Source organism: Caenorhabditis briggsae, assembly GCF_000004555.2.
Source record: "Caenorhabditis briggsae complete genome, chrV, whole genome shotgun sequence".
NCBI classification, from domain to species: domain Eukaryota; kingdom Metazoa; phylum Nematoda; class Chromadorea; order Rhabditida; family Rhabditidae; genus Caenorhabditis; species Caenorhabditis briggsae.
The window spans coordinates 16,054,352-16,073,784 of NC_013488.2; the positions used below are offsets into that span (position 1 = coordinate 16,054,352).

At 35.2% G+C, this 19,433-nt stretch overlaps 5 protein-coding genes across 5 annotated transcripts in view; 1 reads left to right on the forward strand and 4 right to left on the reverse strand.

Annotated features, from left to right (window-relative positions):
- Positions 1-757: 757 nt before the first annotated feature.
- On the forward strand, positions 758-6,091 carry CBG22642 (the record flags this gene model as incomplete). Its single annotated transcript, XM_045238294.1, has 10 exons — positions 758-818; positions 1,071-1,147; positions 1,227-1,321; positions 1,369-1,481; positions 1,715-2,270; positions 2,355-2,678; positions 2,727-2,792; positions 4,296-4,519; positions 5,457-5,764; positions 5,816-6,091. The coding sequence occupies 10 exons, from the start codon at positions 758-760 to the stop codon at positions 6,089-6,091; spliced, it is 2,100 nt and encodes a 699-aa protein (XP_045097624.1).
- Positions 6,092-7,769: 1,678 nt separating this feature from the next.
- CBG22645 lies at positions 7,770-11,992 on the reverse strand (the record flags this gene model as incomplete). The annotated part of the gene is made up of 6 exons (XM_002638166.2): positions 7,770-7,892; positions 8,035-8,376; positions 9,074-9,317; positions 10,627-10,979; positions 11,097-11,349; positions 11,943-11,992. The coding sequence occupies 6 exons, from the start codon at positions 11,990-11,992 to the stop codon at positions 7,770-7,772; spliced, it is 1,365 nt and encodes a 454-aa protein (XP_002638212.2).
- Positions 11,993-13,183: 1,191 nt separating this feature from the next.
- On the reverse strand, positions 13,184-14,229 carry CBG22646 (the record flags this gene model as incomplete). Its single annotated transcript, XM_002638167.1, has 2 exons — positions 13,184-13,711; positions 14,059-14,229. 2 exons carry the CDS (start codon positions 14,227-14,229, stop codon positions 13,184-13,186), a joined length of 699 nt encoding a protein of 232 aa, XP_002638213.1.
- Positions 14,230-14,782: 553 nt separating this feature from the next.
- On the reverse strand, positions 14,783-15,372 carry Cbr-srx-44 (the record flags this gene model as incomplete). The annotated part of the gene is made up of 4 exons (XM_045238295.1): positions 14,783-14,900; positions 14,947-15,086; positions 15,131-15,301; positions 15,352-15,372. 4 exons carry the CDS (start codon positions 15,370-15,372, stop codon positions 14,783-14,785), a joined length of 450 nt encoding a protein of 149 aa, XP_045097625.1.
- A 3,133-nt stretch (positions 15,373-18,505) lies between these two features.
- Cbr-srx-43 overlaps positions 18,506-19,433 on the reverse strand; it is a gene marked incomplete at both ends in the record, with an annotated part of 3,713 nt that continues 2,785 nt past the window's right edge. Inside the window, 2 exon segments of the mRNA XM_002638169.1 lie at positions 18,506-18,646; positions 18,692-18,750. Of these exon segments, the coding sequence (XP_002638215.1) occupies positions 18,506-18,646; positions 18,692-18,750 (200 nt within the window).

Sequence of the window (19,433 nt, forward strand, 5' to 3'; positions counted from 1 at the left end):
ATTTTCCCCCAGATGACGTTGCATCTCCTTATAGCCAAGAATAAAAGTGCCAAATCAGGAGTTTGAGGTGGCGTAAAAAACAACCGTCCAGNTAAAGCGGTCCAGGCTTACAAGGGAACATTTTTCAGACAACGGTTGAGAATTTGCTCAAAATTTGCATACTTATATTATATAATAGTGATCTTTTCGATCGGTCTTTACATCATCCTATCGTTAAGAAACGGGAACTTCAGCCCCTGAAAATTGCTCAATTTTGCTCTTTTCNAGNAGGGGGGGGTATACATGTCTTATCATCTTATCAACCACCTATTTGGTTTCTTCCCTTCTTTTCACAATATTTCCAACTATTTTCTATGTTTCCCGGCACGGAGAATCCCTTGCTCCAAATGTATTTATTTTTCCATCGTCATAAAATTTCAATACCTTCTCATTAGAGCGCAACCGCATACCACACAAATCCTATCTTTATAACCCTTCCAAACTGCTCCAAGGGGAAGTCACAGAGCCGAAATACAATGTTAAAAAACTGTCTATACTTTTCGATTTGTTCTTGTAAAACGAACAAATTTGCAGGAGTTTTTGAAGTTTCGGCTTGAAAATTTGCCCGATTTCAGGCTTTTTAGTGACTTTCAGACTTGGAAGCATTGTAAATATGGGTGTGATTGAAACAAAAATTTCAAAAAAAAATCTTATCGGAGTTTTTGATTCTTCTTTTTTGCCCTACATAAGTCAAAATTGTTGAATGATAACTCAGAAAATGCGAATTCTGATTCTTGGTTCCCTTCTTCTAGTTTTCGGCGTTGATGCCGAAATACCAGGTAATCAAAATGATCGTAACTTGCATTTTGAGCTCAATTCTCTTGATTCCTAAAAGAGATAACAAAAATCTAAACTTTACCAGTTTTCATCATTTTAGCACCAACGCTTTTATGGTTTAAAGATTTTTTAAATCTCTTACGGAAATTGAGAAAAGTCAGCTCAAAGTGTAAGTTGTCTTTCGGAGCATTTGCGATGTCTTGAATTCAGACATCTTCTTAATGAGCTGAGATTTCTACTATGAAAAATTGCAGAGTGTCGCGGAACTACAGTTGTTAACAAACCTGGCACCTCTCCGTTGTACCCAAAGAATTACAACTGCTTCTATCAGGTTCCTTTTTTTAGGAATTTTGAGTTTTAATTTTAAAAAGGTCACACAAACCACCCATACTTTTTCCAGATCAATGTAGACAACCGGGTGGTCTGCTAGAGTCAAGCTGAGTTTGAAAGCAACTGATACATGGATGTATGTAAAAGTGTTTGGTCCGCTTGGTTCTGAAGAAGAGTGCGTTGGATATAATCAATTTTTAAAGTTTGTATGAAAAAATTCAGAGTTTATTCTGCTGAATCTGAAGAATTTTTCTTTATTTCGGATGGTGGAACAATTCAATTACAAACCGGAAATGGAACCGTTCAGTTTGGTTTTACAGTTGATTGGGTGCAAAGTGAGGCTTTTACTTGATTTTTTCTAATTCAAAATTCCTGAACAGACGGGGTAGTCCACGGGCGGGAATCCACCATGCTTTTGAGGAAGATTCTCGGCGATTATTTGCTGTATTTTTCCAAGCGGTGGCCGCGTTGCTCGGGGCTAGGACCTCCCAAAACCCTCATTACAATCGTTTCGCAACTTTCAAAATACATTTTAATGAAATTTTTTGAATTGAAAATATTTACTCAGACGGTCCCTTCTCACCATCCGAAATCCGTGTCAATCAATCTTCGACGCTTCCTCCAACCTCTGGAATCCTCAAATTATCCTCAATTCTTGTTACCGCAGACACCCATGTCTCCCTCACGGCGATTGCTTACAACACCGTCGATTATTATATGTTACTCCGAGGTGTACTAGTCTATGATGGTCCCGATTTGAATTCCCCATACGTTGGAACCGTATATCAATTGTGGACCAGTCAGACTCAATATGTTTCCACTAGAAATCAACTAACCATCCAGTTTTTGAATCGAAATCAACTTTTACAAGAACAAATGCTCGTTATACAAGATTATGAGAATACCAAAGGAATTGCTCATTTCCTGGGAGTGTCTTGTCAAAGCGGAACTAATTGTGGAAAATTTTCAATTGATGCTTCAAATGGTCCGGTGGCAATTCAAACTATTTATTCGGCGAATCTGTTAGAGGTCGATGTGCTCACAGAAATCGATGGAACCGGAACTCTGGAAGTTTATATGGGAGGAGTCACCAAGAATAAAGATAATGTATTAGCATATTATAAGTACGGTTTCAGACATTCCAAAAATTTAAGGGAATGCGGAATTCAAAAGTTCAAAAATTCCAGAAACTTCTGAACGATTTTCAGTGCTCAAACCAATTCTCCATATCTGCCTCAAAAATTCCAATATCCATTGAAAACCTATGTGCTAACCAGAGGAAAAGCGAACATCAACATCACTCGTGACACTGATGAATTTGGAAAAACCAAAGATTTTGGGAGAAAAGGATTCATTGCGTCCACATTTTTCGCCCAACTCGACGATAGGCAACATGCTTATGGGAAGATTTTGGCGCCAAGGGGATTTTCGAACGCCAAATTCAAATTGAGATTCATCAATGCGGATATGACCGGGAATACGATGATGTACATTGAAGGATATCAGAATGGAGTGACGATTTTCGAAAAAGAGTGAGTTCAAGAAAAAAGAAATAGAGAAAAAATAAATTTGTTTTCCAGCTATAACTCAACTGTGCTGCCAGACTTGAACAAAGATATTTTTATCACTGGAGACAGTTTTGAAATGTATTATGATAGCAATTCATTCTCCCAGCAGAAAATACCCACTAGAGGGGTCTATATGAAATTTGAAGTTTTGAAACCTTGAAATTGTTTTTTTTTTGATAATGAAGTTCTTATGTTTCTTGATTAATTGTTGTTAACTTTGTGGAAGTTTTTGGAATCTTACAGTTCAAGAATCTAAAATTAACTGATCGATTAAGTTTGGACCTTTTTATTTCCCGGATTTTTTGAAAGTTTTGGATTTTTTTTTGGATTTTTTAGATTTTCAAAAGATATTTGAAACCCAAAAAAGGTCCAAATTTTTTTTTGACTTCTAAAAATCCTTCAAAAGAACTTCCATATTTCTGCATTTCTGGGTTTTAGAATTTTTGAACTTTTGAGTTCTTGAATTTCCGAATTCCTGATTCTCTGAATTTTCGAATTTTCAAATTTTCAAATTTTAGAGTATCGGAATCACTGAATTTCTGACTTTTTGAATTTCGCAACTTTTGAATTTTGAAAATTATAAATTTCTGAATTCCTAAATTTTCGAATTTCAAGTTTTTTTTAATTTTTGAAAAACCTGAAGTTTCTTTTTTTTAATACCAATTTTTTCGATTTGAGAGATCTTTTGAATTTTTCGTGAATTGTATATTCTAGAATCTTCCTATCCTAATTTCCTAGCTACCGTGATCTAGAAACCTCTCCACGGCCGACTAACAGACAGCGCTCTATGGGACTTTCCCAGGGGTACACAGTACCCCCGCCCAATTCAAACACTGCAACACCCTTCCCCCCAACCCATTGATTTCTCATCTTGATACTTCTTTTTTCCTTCAAAAAAAATGAAAAAATGATGTTTCTTCACAATTTTCTAACTTGGCTAGAAACTGCCTTCGATCGCGAATATTCTGATGAAACTTGCTGCTGCAAACCATTGAAATTTCTCGGTTTACCCCAAAATGTGTTTGAGAACATTCTCCGGCAGATGGATTTTATTTCTGTGTAAGTTTGAAAAATGTCCAGTTCATATACCGTAGGACCCAATTTTTGAGTCTTTCAGTATATAATTTTCAGATTATACAAAACGAAAGTAGAGCTGTATTTTTGTAATTGACAATTTTTTGTACAAATTTATCAAAATGAGATATACCGCTGAAGCCAATAAAACTCTCTAACTCATAAACGGACGCTAGGCGGACGTCTGGCAGATGGACCATTATGCAGTTTCCGGTCCGTATCTTCATTATTTTCACTCTAAAATTCATGAAAACTATACCAATCAATGTATTTTTTCAAGAGCTTCAAATTGAGTATAAATATGTTCAGAAGTTAAGGAAAATGGAAAGTCTGAAAAAAATGATTTTCTCAAGAAGGTACTGTGTATATTTCATTGGGATGAGTTTTCCCGAAAAAGTTGTCAACTACAAAACATAATATCACCAACATTTTATCAGTTGCCCAATTTTCAACATCTTTGAAATGAACCGAGATAAATTGGGAAAAATTTACATTATTTTTTTCCAGATTCGACTTGTCTTTGCTCTCCAAAGAAATGCGCTTGAAAATCAAGCAAATCAATTTCCAATTAGACTGTTTAGAAATCAACAATTTTGGATCTAAAAACTGGATAAAATTTAGAAACTATTCCGAAGAAGTGCCAGCAATGACATTTAACTTTGACACGGATTATTATGATTGGGGGTGGAAGATCAAAATTGGAGAGAAGAATGTTGAAATGAGGTTTGTCGGTTTTTTTTATTTTTCTTCTGAAATCCTATGGGACCACCAAAATCCCATTTTTATTTTATTTATTTATTTAGAAGGGGAGAAAACCACTAACACGTGAAATGTCTGTGAAACTAGGAGATATAACAGGGACATACATTTGTATTAAATGGGAGATGGAGGAAAAACCGAGTTAGTAATTAGTTGAATTCAAGACAAGAAAATGTTTTAGATACAGGATAATAGTCGATTTTTGAAAGCCGCTGACGAGGGCTTCACCGGAAACACTTTGGCGGGTAAAGAGTTCCAACATCTGATTACTCTATTAGAGAGAAATTGAGAAGATATTTTTGTTGAGTTTTTGATAAGTGATTTGAGATAGTATTTGTGACGTCGCAATGATCCAGCATGATTAAATATTTCGAAAATTGGAACCTCCATGATAATTTCTTTGGAAACAATAATTTTATACGTGTAGACCATTATAGAGCCTGCGATACTCCAAGGAACTTAGCTGACATTCTTCCAGTGCTTCAAAGTATGAAGTGTATGCCATCCTGAATTTGTTGAAAATTCTGAAAACAAATGACTTTTGCACCGATTCCAATTTTATAATATGATCTTTTAGGATTGGAGAAGTGACTATCGTTCCATATTCGAGTAAAGGGCGTATGTAAATTGTATAGCATTTTATAAAAACACTCCACGATGCGTTTTTTAGAATGGAAAAGAACATGTTGATCCTCTGATGTGATTTCCGAATAATCAACGAATAATGATAATGGAAACTCAAGTTACTGGAAAAGTAGATCCCAAGATCACGGACATTTTCCACAGGGGGAATCAAAGCTTGATTTAATTTGGGATTCATAACATTGGAGTTGGCATATTTTCTTGTTGCATTTAAAAAAATTTTCTTGCTGCATTAAACCACTAAACTCAGATAGAGCTGTTTTTCAGAGGTCGTCTTTATTCAACCAACGATTACTACTGTCAAACTAAGGACTTTGAATCTGACCTCAAGAATCTTCTGGATTACTTCTCTAGTATTTTCCATTTTAAATCCGGATTCGCTGTTATTGAACTGGATAGCAAGTCACAGAAACTTCGAGAACTCTTATCCTATTTTCAACAATAGACTTGTTCTTCAATTATCTGGGGTTCTATACAGCTACACTGGATTAGATTCCTTGATTCAAGGGAACTATGACGGTCTTGAAGGCTTTGTGGCAGATTTTGAATTTGGGAATCGGTTTGATTATCGGGAGGTTCGATTTTTCTTTCAAATTTGGTGAAACTCATAATTTGAGCTATTTCAGATCCTCAAATTAAAACGTTGCTCATTCAACTATGCTAGATTCTTCACTCGCCAAGATTTGGTAAACCTGGAATTTGAAAACCTAAGAATTCAAAAGCATCGATTAACTGGAGACGTTGTGAATGCGTTCATAAAGTCGTGGTTGGCAGGAAATCACAAAAATCTTCAGCATTTGGGAGTTTCAAAAATTTTTGGACTGGAAGAGATGGAGGATGTGAGTAAAGGATTGGAGACGATGAAATGGGATGAGACCAAGAGAGATGGGCATTTTTTGTGAATTGGTGTTTGCGTACTTTTAGAGCTACAGTAATCCATAAAAATTCCCAAAAATTTTCAAAACAACGCTACCGATTTCTAGTTTTTGCATCTAAACTCAAATTTTGAGAAACATTTAAATATAAAAGAAAACATTTCAAAAAGTGTTTGCGTACTTTAGTCCAGTGACCGTTTTTTGCTCTTTAATTGAATCACCTACCTAACCTTCAACTTTGAGCCATATCTCATTTGAATGAATTTGTACAAAAAAGTGGTCAACTACAAAAAAGAAGCTACATTTTGTTCACTATACTCGGCTATTTTTAGACAAGTTAAAAAATTCCGAACAACTTTTTCTATACTTCAAAATAGGCAACTAACTTCAGTACACACTAATAGAATAGCTCCCAAATCGTACACTTTTAGGTCTTATATCTCCTTTCCTGTAACATATATCAAATAGTGGTCAACTAACAAAATGTTTATTATAATATCAAAAACATTTCATCAGTTTATTACTTTTTGATATCTTTAACAGGAACTGAGATAAATTGTCTCAAAGTTGAAAGTTAAGGGGTGATTCTATTACTGTAACTGAAACCAATAACCTTCTCAATTAACTTTTGAACTTTAAAATATTTATCATATTATTACCAATGTTTTATCAGTTGACACATTTTTGATATCTTCCACTGTAAGTGAGATAAATGGGCTCAAAGTGGACGGTTAGTGGTTCATTTAGTGTTTAGGCTATGATAATTTTGAGCCAACTTATTTCGATTCCTGTGAAAGATATCAAAATTTTGTCAACTGATATATTGTTTATCATAATTTAGCCAATAATTTATCAGTTGACAAAATTATCATATCTCTTGCAGGAACCGAGATAATTGAGGTCGAAGTTCACGTATAGGGAAGGGTTCTATTAGAGCAAATATGATATATGTGTCGACCGTAGTTATTCATGAAGTCTGTCTCTGTATGTCTTGATGTCCTGAAGTCCAAAAAAAAAATATATATATATATATAAATCATTCCAGAACAGTATCCGAACTACAAATACTATTGATTGTCGTCAAGGGTTGGATGTTCAGAGAGTTGATGGCACAATCGGAACAATGATGTTCAAAAATGATCATTTCTTGTTTCTGGTCTGGAAGATTCCATTTGTTGGGAGAATCGATCAATAATCTGTCTTAGTAATTCGATCTCCAAACTTTTTGTTCAGTGGAGCGCGATTGAAAAACGGAAAATTTCGAAAATTCAAAAACTTAAAATATCAGAAATTCTAAATTTTGAAAATTCTAAATTCAGAAACTCAAGAATTCAAAAGTTCTAAACATTCTAAAATTTCTAAAATTTCATATTTTCAAAAATTTCAAAAAATTGCAAAAGCGCTCCACTGAACAAAAGGGTTTGTAGTTCGATTTTTGATTCAAGTTGTGTGTTTTTTTTGTAATTCTTCATATCGTTGTCAATTTTTCTATTTTTTTCAATAAAATTCAGTTCATAATTTGGCTCAAAACATTGCACAGAAGAATCGGGGTGTGGCGGAACAACAAAAAAGTGAGAATACCCGGTGGTGTTGTTAATATATTTTTAGTCATTTAGCATAATAAATTTGTTTTAAATTAGTGGGGGGGGGGGTCCGTAAAAAAAGGCAACATGTACAAAAAAAATTAGTTAGTTTTTTGGAAAAATTAGTCTTCGTGTTGATTTCCATCGTCGTTGAGAAGCGGAGATTCTTCGCCACTTCGCAATTTCCTAAGCGATTTCAAATCGATGATGCAGCGTTTCAGAATGGCCAGAATCGCGAATCCGTTCTGAAATTTTTTTTCGAATTTTTAAAATTTTGAAAAAATTGTTTTTTGGTTTTTTTAAATTTTGAAATTTTTTTTTGATTTTAAAAAATTTGAAAAAATAATTTTTTCTAATTTTCCCGCCAAAAGTTTCAAAAGTCCTCACCAGCAACATAAACACATAGAACACGGCCTTCCATCCCAGATCGTCCTGAATAATTGGGATGAGCAATTGTCCAATCGCCGATCCTGCCGATCCAGTACCATCCAACAGCCCGGATACTGTAGACATGGCTTGAGTGTTGCCAGCCAGTGCCGGTTGTGATCCCAAATCGATGGAAATCGATCCGACGATTAGGTTGTAGGGTCCGGATACTGTAACTCCTACAGTAGTCATCACCAGGGCATTCCAGAACATGTACGGGCCGACGTGGGCGTAGAAATAGAGGCAGCCGATGGAGCAGACGAGCATCGCGACGATCAGTGGCGATCGTTTGCCCATTTTATCCTAAAATCGATTTTTTGTTGATTTTGGGATTTTTCAAAATTTTTTGGGATTTCTAGGCCATGACCCAGTTTTTCAATTTTCTAGGCCATGACCTAACTTTTTAGGATTTCTAGGTCATGACCGAATTTTTGGGTTTTCTAGGTCACGAGTTATTTTTTTGAATTTTCTAGGTCATTTACTATGGTGGCCTAACTTTCCAAGATTGATTTTTCTAGACCACCATGCAAAATGATCTAGAAATGGCCTAGCAAGCCGTTGGTGTGCTTTCTAGGCCATTTTGACATTTTGGCCTAACTGTTACAAGTTGAATTTTCTAGACTATCATGCTAAATGACCTAAAAATCGCTTGAAATCCACCTGGTGTGTTTTCTAGGCCATACCAACATGGTGGCCTAACTTTTGCAAGTTGAATTTTCTAGGTGACCATACAAAATGACCTAGAAAACACACCAGGTGAATATCAGATCAATTCTTTGCCCAAAATCATATCAAAATGACCAAAAACGAGAAAACACGTCTTTAATTTCTGTTTATAATGTCCTACAATGATAAGATCAGCATGGCCAAATTTCGGATTTCTAGGCCGCAAACTTTTTTGACCTAGAAATGGTCCGATATTCACCTGGTGTGATTTCTAGACAATTTTAAATTGGTGGCCTAACTTTTGCAAATTGCCTTTTTTCTAGGCCACACTTACCGTAATATATCCACCAAGGACACTTCCAATAATTCCTCCAAAATCGTACCAGATGCTCAACTGATCCGCTTGTGATTCTTCCCAATTGTAGGCGTCAGTCAAGTATAGTGGAAGCCAGAAGAAGAACGCGTAGTTCACAAGCTTCAGACAGGCGTTGCAGATACAGTATGCCAGGACGCCGGGCAGCAGAACGGCTTTGAATAGCGAGATTGGTTCTCCGTGGAAATTGTGATGGGGTTCATTGCTGGAAAAATGGAGAATTCAGACTTTTTGCGTTAAGATGAATCTTCAAAAATCAACCAAAACTGGGTGTTTAGAAATGGAAAAAACACTAACTTTTAAAAAAGAGGAAAAACGGTCAAAAATGATTTTTGAAAAATCGGAAAAGAATTATTGCTCATGCTAAAAATCACAATTATCATGCTACAACCACAAAACTAAAATACAACGAACTTTCTATAAGGAGTGTTTTCCCACCTGTTAGATCTTCGGACGAGACGGATTCTGGAGAAACATAGGATTTTAAAGAGAAAAATTGATCTAGAAATAGGCTTAAAATGGAACAAACTTCACTAAAAAATCGTTCGAAACTACCGTACTTCCTCTACTAGAAGCCCACCGATGCCATCAACTTTAAGCTCAATTATCTCGGTTCCTGTAAAAGATATTCAAAACTTGTCAACTGATAAAATACTTATTATAATATCACCAATATTTTATCAGTTAAAAAATGTTTAATATTTTTGACAGGAACCGAGATAATCAAGCTCAAAGTTAAATGCACTAAAATTTGTCAAAATTTTCTGAAAATTGATCAAAAATCGACTGAAAAAAATGGGGTGCAAAATCAGTGAAATTTCATTAGAGATAGTCCAAAAATTAACTGTAATTAGCTTGAAAAATTAATTTATTGAATTTCAAGATTATGACCCTTTAAATTCGGCAAAAAAAAGTAGCTCAAAATGGACTTTTTAGGCCAAAATTTCAGGAAAAATTTCACTAAAACTGTCTGAAACAAGCTAGAAAAGGTCGGAAATTGGCTAGAGATGAGAAAAATAGCTTGAAAATTGACCTAAAGTGGTCTAGGGGTCCTACAACGATAAGTACCGTAAATCCTGTAATAGAAGGACCCCCTAACTATCAAGTTTGAGCCCAATTATCTCGGTTCCTGTGAAAGATATAAAAAATCTGTCAACTGATAAAATGTTGGTGATATTATGATAAACAATTTATCAGTTGACAACTTTTTAATATCTTTGACAGGAACCGAAATAATTGAGCTCAAACTTGAAAGTTTTGAGGCTCTTCTATTACAGGTTTCACAGTGCTTGTCGTTTTTGAACTTTCGGCCATAATTATGTCGATTTTGAACCTTTTTTCTCATTTCTAGCCATTTCCAAGCCGTTTTCAGTCTGTTTCAGACAGTTTTATTGAGCTTTTTTTTGAAAAATTTGGCCTCAAAGTCAATTTTTAACCATTTTTGCTCAAACTTGACAGTTTTGGGGCCCTTCTATTATAGGTTTGACGGTACGTTTTTTTGTGGAAATCCCCACCTATTAGCCTCCACACCAGCTTCATGCTCCTCATTTGGCGTCGAATCGATAGCCATCACCACAACAACTGCTCCAATCGCAATCATCACTGAATTCAGCAAAAACGTGTATTCGTATCCCAATGGCAGCACCATCGCAGTGAAAATCGATCCGAATATGTTGCCAACTGGCTGACAAGCCGCCCACACACCCATCACGAATCCACGATTCCCTTTTCCGAACCAATTGGCCATTATGGCGATTTCACTGGGCCAACCGCAAGCTTGAACGAGGCCGAAGGCAATGTAGGTGATGATGTAGTAGGGGACGTGGTAGAAATTCAGCCACTTGGGGATTGTTCCAAATAGAGTGAGCTGGAAGAGGAAAGTCACTTGAAATCCGGAAAAAGTGGTCCAAAATCCATAAAAATTTACAAATTTGGATTTTTAAAAGCTTTCTTTAGAGCAAAAGAGCCTCAAATCTGCCCCTACCGTAATCGCGGATCCAATCATTCCTGCGGCCACCACCAACTTCGGATTCAACCGATCCCCCAACCATCCCCAGAAGAACAATGCCGCGGCGTAGGCAGCCATGAAAATGGCATCCAGAGATCCCAAAAAGTGCTTGGCATCGGCTTCTGAGGTGAATAGCGGTGGATGGGCGGACGTGTTACTCAACCAGTCGGCTTTTATCGACGATTTCACTCCGGACAGCGATTTACGACTCGCATGGTAGAGACCGTAGCTGGAAAATTGTGTTTTGACGGTATTAAAGTGAACATTTGGCTGTTTTGATCGTGAAAACCTTATTTTTCAGCTAAAAATCAACCCAAAACGCCAAAAAACGTTTGAAAGTTTTTTTTCGAAGCCAAAATGTATTTTTCAAATATTTTCGTGCTGACATCAAATGGAAACTGAAAATTTTTTGACGTTTGGACACAAAAAAACCCAACCTTTGAGATCAAAATTGACCCTAAACGTCTGGAAAATCGCTAGAAAAATGGCTAAAAAACACGTTTTCCGAAAAAATTTTTTTTTAAGAAGCCAAAAACATTTTTGAAGCTAACTTTTCCCGAAATATTTTTATTCCATAATAATCTTTATTTTCTCGCAAAAATATCCACATTTTCCCGAGTTACAGCTCTTTTTTTTCCTCCATTTTTAACCTCAAAAATTGGCTGCGGCGCGGAAAAGAGGGCGGAGCCTATCCTTCGCAAGGCTGCGGCGCGGAAATATTGCTATTTTATTTTTCGACAAATTTTCAGCTTTTTTACTGAAAATCAGCTTAAAATAGCTTAAAATTGAGCATTGTTTTTGTGATTATTTCAATTTTCTCACCTGACAAACGTCACGACGAACACCAACGCCTTCCGCGACGACGTCGACATCTGCATCAGAGAATTTTATAAAATTTTGTATAGAGATGTCTAAATGACAAACGAGCCTATTGTGCTGCTATCAAATTGATAACAAGAAGGCATATTGATAAGAGAAAATGTAGGAAATAGTACTGATAACCGAGAGAAGTTAGAGAAAAAGGACAAAAACTTTTTGTGGCAAAAGTACTTTGAAAAGTTGATAATAACTAATATAGTTTGAAGCTAATAAAGAAATGTACACTACAAAGTGCACTACAAAGTACAAAAAATTATAATTTTTTGAAAAGAATTTATTTTTAGCGTCACAGCTGAAAAATGGATTATTTAAAAATAGTGAAAAACGAGGTTTTTTGAGGGGACAAGGGAAATTGGCTAGGATGAATCATGAGACACAAAAAACGAGAGAAAATAAACACAAAAATTGGAAAAGAAAAAATAATTGTTTGTGTGTGTTTATAGAAAAAAAAGCATGAGGGTTTGGGTCTCGAAGCGAAAATTTTGAAATTAGAAAACATTCCTCTAAAATGACGGATTTTGAGTTTTTTTTTTCGGTAAAAGTTCGATTTTTTCAACCATAATTGAGTAAATTCTGTGAAATTAGCTCTATTTTTGATTGAAAATGTTTCGAATTTCGACGCTGAAAAAAGCCGAAAATTGAAGGATGGGCGGAGCTTAGTGCTCATTTTTAGGCTAATATTTTCAATAATTTTCACTATTTTTAGAGAATTTTTTGTGCGATTTTCATGGAAAAAAGGTCAAAATCGATAAAATTCATCGAAAAATCGCTTTTTTCCGATTTTTTTCATCGTTTTTTAAGAATGTTTTTTCCATAAAAAAAATACCGAAAAATTCGCAAAAAAACCACAAAAATTATCACAAAATAGAGAGGGGAAAAAATACTTTTTTCGATTTTTTGTGAAAAGTTCAAAAATCCGGAAAATTGCAAAAAAAAAATGAAAAATTTACCTCGATTTTTCGATGAACTTCATAGAACTCTTTTTTTCAAAATAAGTGTAATCAAAAATTCGCAAAAAAATGCTCCTTTAAAGACTTAAGCTTCGCCCTCTTTCGAAATTTGGGTTTTTTGCAGAGAAATTTCACAATTTTTTCGCTTCAAAACAACCTCTCCCAGTAATACAGATGGAATTTTCAACATTTGGAAAAAAAGAAAAATTGCAAAAAATCACAGCAAAAAATCAATTATTTAATGTATTTGTCCATGAATTTCTTGTGGAATTCCGATCTGATCGCATCGTTGATGAATGTCACATTCTTCTTTCTCTCCTCGACTCCCTTCGCACAATTCTTGAATACCACGTCATCATCCCATCGTCGTTTCACCGTAAAGTCTCCAGAAGACCCCGACGATCCAGATGGCCCCGACTCGTTGAGCAGTGGATTTCCAGCTAGAATATTCGCCATTCTCTCCTTCTCTTCCTTCTCCTTGATCTCCTCATCTCTCGCCGCCTTCTCCTCGGCTCTCTCCTTCTTAATCTTCTCCAATTCTGCCATCAACGCTGCTGTATCGTCCTCATCAGAATCGTCGTCATCTGATGAGTTCAACTCGTCCACTGCTTCATCTGCGTCCACGGCGGCTGCAGATTCCGCCGCGATTTGATCCATTCGTTGACGTTTAGAGTGGTTGGAAGACGTGGAAGAGGCAGATTCACGGGCACGCTTCTCGCGAGCGGCATTGCGTTCCTTGTCTTCCAATTCGCGACGGAGATCCTGAAAAAAAAGAGATTCTAGAAGTTCCAGAGGGTCTCAGGTGGTGTTTTGAAGCCTAGAAACGCCCAGAAAATATTCAGAAACCCAAAAAACTACAGGAGTGCTATTTTTAAGATACAGAAGCTCTAAGGGACCGTACTGAGCTTCAGAAGCTAGCTGTGGACCTGGAAGAGTATGGAAACCTGTTTCAGCTCTAAAACCTATTTTCAGAGCCTTCAAATCACAATTTTGACTTTGTGGATCATTACAAAAGCTCTCAACATCCATTTTTTCTCTTTTAGAAACTCCAGAAGCGCCGTTTTAGACTCCAGAAGTTTTACACGCTCTCTTTACTCCGTTCCTCTTACCTTCTTTCTCAAATCGTCCTCGGTTCCCTGTCCGGTCTGTCTGTACTTCATCTTCGTGTGCGACGGCATGTCTTTTGACGAGTATTGAGCCGACAATTTGGACAGATCACCCTCACCACGGGCGGTTCCTCCGCGAGCCGGGAAAAAGGTGGGACGATGGGCCGTGGTCATTTTTGGACGCTGAACATTTAAAATTTAACGGGAAATCTCGACAAATTTGAGCAAAAATGAGTAGAAATATGAGAAATAGACAAAAAAATGATTCAGAAAATTGGCAAAAGTCGGAAAATCCAGGAATTAGTTTCAATAGATTTTCACGAGAATATAACAGCAAAACCAATATTCCAACTGAAAAACGCGAAAAATTTACTACGAAAAACCAATAAAACCGTCGAAGAATTTTTCAAGTTAAAAAACCGAGGATTTCTCGACCTTAATAGTGTTAATTCATAATTTTCTTGATTTAAAACAAAATTCACCTAATTTTCGAAATATTTCACAAGAAAAACCACGAAAAATGACCAAAAACGAGAGGAAATCGAGAGAAAAACATTCGAAAAGGCAAAAAATTGATTTTCGGCAGATGGAAGAGAAAGGCGCTTGCTCTTCCACGCGTTTGCGAAACCTCGGCCCTCTCTTGCTTATTTGCGCGCGCAATTCAAACAGAAAATATAAAAAGTCAATTTATTGAAAAAAATCGAATAAAAACCCTTTAAAGATCAATTTAGAACCTATTCGAAGCATTACTTGTGACCATTGTCATGCTGTGTCCAGATTTTCGTTTTTTATACAAGGAAACTATCCATCGACGGTATTCAGCGTTGAAAAAACAAATTACTATGCTGAAAAAGATTATTTTTCAAATTTAAAATTAATTTTCCTACTTACGGAGCTAAACAATTAACACCACAAGAGGATAGAGTAGTAGAGAAAAATATTTTCCAGTTTAGTTCTCTTCCAGGTAAAATTGAATAGCCGGAAACATACCAAAACCCGACAAACATCATAACTGCTCCCTGGACAATTACCTATACAGCGAAAATGCCTCAAATTATCAATAGAGCGTGATTACCTGCATTGCGAAATTAATTTCTCGTTTTCGAATGTATTTACTTTCAGCTTTGAACAGTTTTCGACGGCAAGTAACCAGGATAATAAATGTTAAAATATCGAAAATTGTGATGAAGGAAACTAGAAAAAATTGAACAGTAAAACTTAAAAAGACTAGTTTTGAACCGCATTTCTGAATATCCGATTTTTTTTTTGAAATTTCGAATTTCCCGCCAATCCAACCTCACTTCTCAGGGCTTCCATAAACACCCAACCGAGTTGAAAAAATGGGAAACGGCAATTATAGAAAAAGAAAAAATAGGAATAGAGAAGTGGAGGAGCCGTCCAGTTGATTAAAATATAGATTATTACAGATTTTTGACTGAAAATGAATTTTTTAAAATTTTGAATTTTTTTAAAATTTGAATATTCGAATTTTCGAATTTTTGGAAATTTTGAACTTTTCAATTTTTTTAATTTCTGCGTTATGGAGAACTTCAGACCTCTCGATTTTCAGATTGCTATTACCTAAAAACATTTTTATATTTAAACGGCATACTGGAAGCACAAAATCGATTGAATGCCATTAGTGTGTGAGATCCCAGAATTATTGGAAAAATTGTGATTGAAATATTTCCAAAAATCGCCGAATTGCTAACAATTGTTATCGAATTTCTGGAATTTTTAGGATTACTGTAGTTCTTCCAAAATCAAACAAGCAAAAAATCTCACAATAATAATCCGAAGAAAAAGAATGAGAAACTAATTACAGTAGCCGCAAACTGTCCAAAAGTTTCATTCAAAATTAAAGCTCCAAATATCGATCCTTTGATGTTTTTGATATTATAGGCACCAATTACAACGACAATTTGAATAAGAAGGCCTAGAATGCACACCTGGAAGAGGAAAAAAACTTGATGGCCGAGGTTTTCTAAAAGTTCGGCCACCTAGTCTCACCGAGCTAATAATGATTCCAACAGTTGTTTCTTCCTTTCCAAAAATATAATTCTCATCAGCTTCCGTGAAATATGAATCATTTCGAAATGTTGACCTACAAAATAAATTTGATGGCCTAGAAATCCAAAGTTTGGATTTCTAGGCTACTTACACCATTTACTGACGTCTTGAGAACACAGAATTTAGATCACAAATATCTATAAAATTGAAAGAAAAATGAGGAAAAGTACGAAAAACACGACAGGTGTTTTGCTAATGTTTTTCGGAAATAATTATAGCTGCTTTAAGGCTCCGCCCACTTTTTTCTGACATATGGAAAAGGCTACAAAGAAGCATTATGAGTGGGCAAAAAATTGGCGGGTAAAAAAATTTTTTGGAAACTTTGAAAGTTTGGCAGTGACAAATTTTTTGATTTTTATTTATTTATTTATTGATTACGACCTTCCTCGTGGGAAAAGAGAAAAAAGAGAAAAGGAATACAATACAATCACACAAAACACAGATACACGAATAACTAAACAACACATTCAATTAAAGTGGAGAACCGAATAGTAACACTATTTCCAAATAATAGCACATAACCATCAACACATACACGCATACAGAATAAAAATTATACCTGCAATAATGATTAACAGAAATAATAAATTATTTTGCAACTTAGAGAGAGGGGGCCTTGGGTTCTCAATTAGACTCAGAGTGCGGTTGACAAAGAAGTTTCGCCTTAGTTTAGATTTAGGAATGGGCCAGAGAAATCGTGTCTTTCTTCTAGTACGTGTTTCAGTTGACGCGAAAAATTCAGTTACGTTCAGACCTATTTTTTCCGATATCATTTTTGATACCATTTTCCTGTCTATTGCTAAGCGTCTAGAGTGTAGTGAATTAAGACCAAAGAGTAGGTTGCGCTCGCTCGCAGATTTATATTTCTTATCGTTTGGGTTAACATATCTTCCTAGTTTACGACTATACAGTCTTCTAGTGAAAGAGTTTTGCACTGATTCTATTAATTTAATATCTGATAATTTGAAGGGACTACTGATTACCGTACCATATTCGAGCACAGGCCTTATGAAAACTTTGTATAAAAGAACCATTAATCGGGTGTTTTTACTATTAAATTGCTGGAAAACTTGAGACAGGATAAATTTAGCCTTGTTAGTTGCTTGTCTCCAGTGCTCAGAAAAATCCAGTTTTTCAGATACTAGAAATCCTAAGTCACGAGTTATTGTCTCTTTTTTAATAGATTGACCTTCAATAAAGTAGTTCATAGTTTTCTTGCATTTACCTACTGTAAGAGCAACGGTTTTACTTGCGTTAAGAGGGAGTTTGGATTTTTCAGACCAATTTTGTATTAAGTCTATGCTTTTTTGCAGCGGGCTGTCAGGATCATTTTCGTTAATCGAGGCATATAGTTTAGTATCATCTGCAAACTGTTTACAATGAACTTCGTGAGGGAGGAAAGACGATATTTCATTAACATAGATCCCAAAAAAAACTGGGGACAAAACTGCACCTTGCGGGACTCCGCAAATTGCTAGTTTTCAACCTGAAAGCGTGGTCCCCACCTTTACTCTATAATTACGACCAGAAAGAAAATCATCAAGCCACATTAACAAGTGAGCATTCAGTGAGAAAAATGAGGAAAAGTACGAAAAACACGACAGGTGTTTTGCTTATGTTTTTCGGAAATAATTATAGCTGCTTTAAGGCTCCGCCCACTTTTTTCTGACATATGGAAAAGGCTACAAAGAAGCATTAGGAGTGGGCAAAAAATTGGAGGGTAGAAAAATGTTTTGGAAACTTTGAAAGTTTGGCAGTGACAAATTTTTTGATTTTCTTTTTCAAAAACTGATTTTTTGAGCAAAAAGATTTATTTTGGGAAGTTCAAGGAATAGGTTGGAGTAAACATATTTCGAAAGTTGGATTTTCGTTTTTATGGGGGTAATAGATACAATTATTATGAGAAAACTCGCAAATATAATATGTGGGGAAGTTTAGAAATTTGGGACCAAATCTGAAATTCCAGAATGTTCTGGAAAGTTCTGAAAATCCAGAAAAATTGGAAATTTTAGAAAATTCTAAAAATCTAGAAAGTCCTGAAATCCTGAATATCTAAATTTCTGGATTCTGAAGTTTTTAATGTTTTGAATTTCTAATTTTTGAAATTTCCGAATTTCTGTTTTTTTGAATTTCTAAAGTTTTTTTTTGAATTTAGGAAAATAACAAATTATGAAAATTCAATGTATAAATTCATGAAAAAAATGTTCAGGTGTGACTGCTGACGGCTGCCGATGGAGAGATCATTGTGACGTTGACTTTGTTGTTTTGGAACCAAAATCGAAAATTCAAAATCCATTTTCGGAATTCAGGATTGAACATGATGACGACGATTCTAAAAACAAATTACGCATTTTGGAACCTTAGAATTCAAAGAAACATACGGATCAAAAACATGAAGCAAGTTTGAAGAGAAAGACGTTGTGAAAAAATACTTCCATCTATCATCATTTCCCGGAAGAATTGCATAACCCATATCGTACCAAAATCCGTGAGCAACAAACACAATTCCTTGGATTAAGACCTAAAATTGCTCATTTTAATTTTCTACAATATCTTGGCAGTGTACCTGTCCGGCAAAACTCATCTCCCGACGACGAACTGCTGCGCTTTGTTTGTTGTATACGCGATTCTAAAATTGAACGTTCAAAAGTTCCAAAATTTTGAACAATTTGACGATTTTAGAAGCTGAAAATCTAGAAAATCCAAAAAATGTTTGAACATTTTGATTTTTCTCCAAATTTTGAGAAAAGTAAAAATTATATTTTGAAATATCTGAAAAATCCGAAAACTGAAAAACTCAAAATTTTACTTTAAAGTTGGCGAATTTCTGGAAAACTCTAAGTCTTGGAAAAAATCGAAACATTTGAAATTGTTGGAAATTCAAAATTTTGGAAATTTCTTTAGATTCTTAATTTGTGAAATATCTGAAAAATTGGAAATTGCACAAGTTCAAACAATTTGGAAAGTCTCAAAAATCTTTTGAAGATCAGTAAAATGCTGAAAATTCAAAAAATCTCAAAATTCTGAAAGTCGCAAATTCAAATTACAAAAATCTCAAAAATGTAAAAGTTTCAGAAAATTTAGGAATTCATAAAATTAAAAACTGGAAATTGAAGAAAGGCAATTTAGAGAATAAGAGAAATTTCAAACTTCTAGAAATTCTTGAAATTCAAAAAACAAAAATTTCTCGAAAATTCTGGAAAACAAAAGATACCGTAAAACCTCTAATAGAACGACACCCGGATCGTCCACTTTGAGCCTATATATCTCACTTCTTTTGAAAGATATCAAAAAGTGGTTAACTAGTA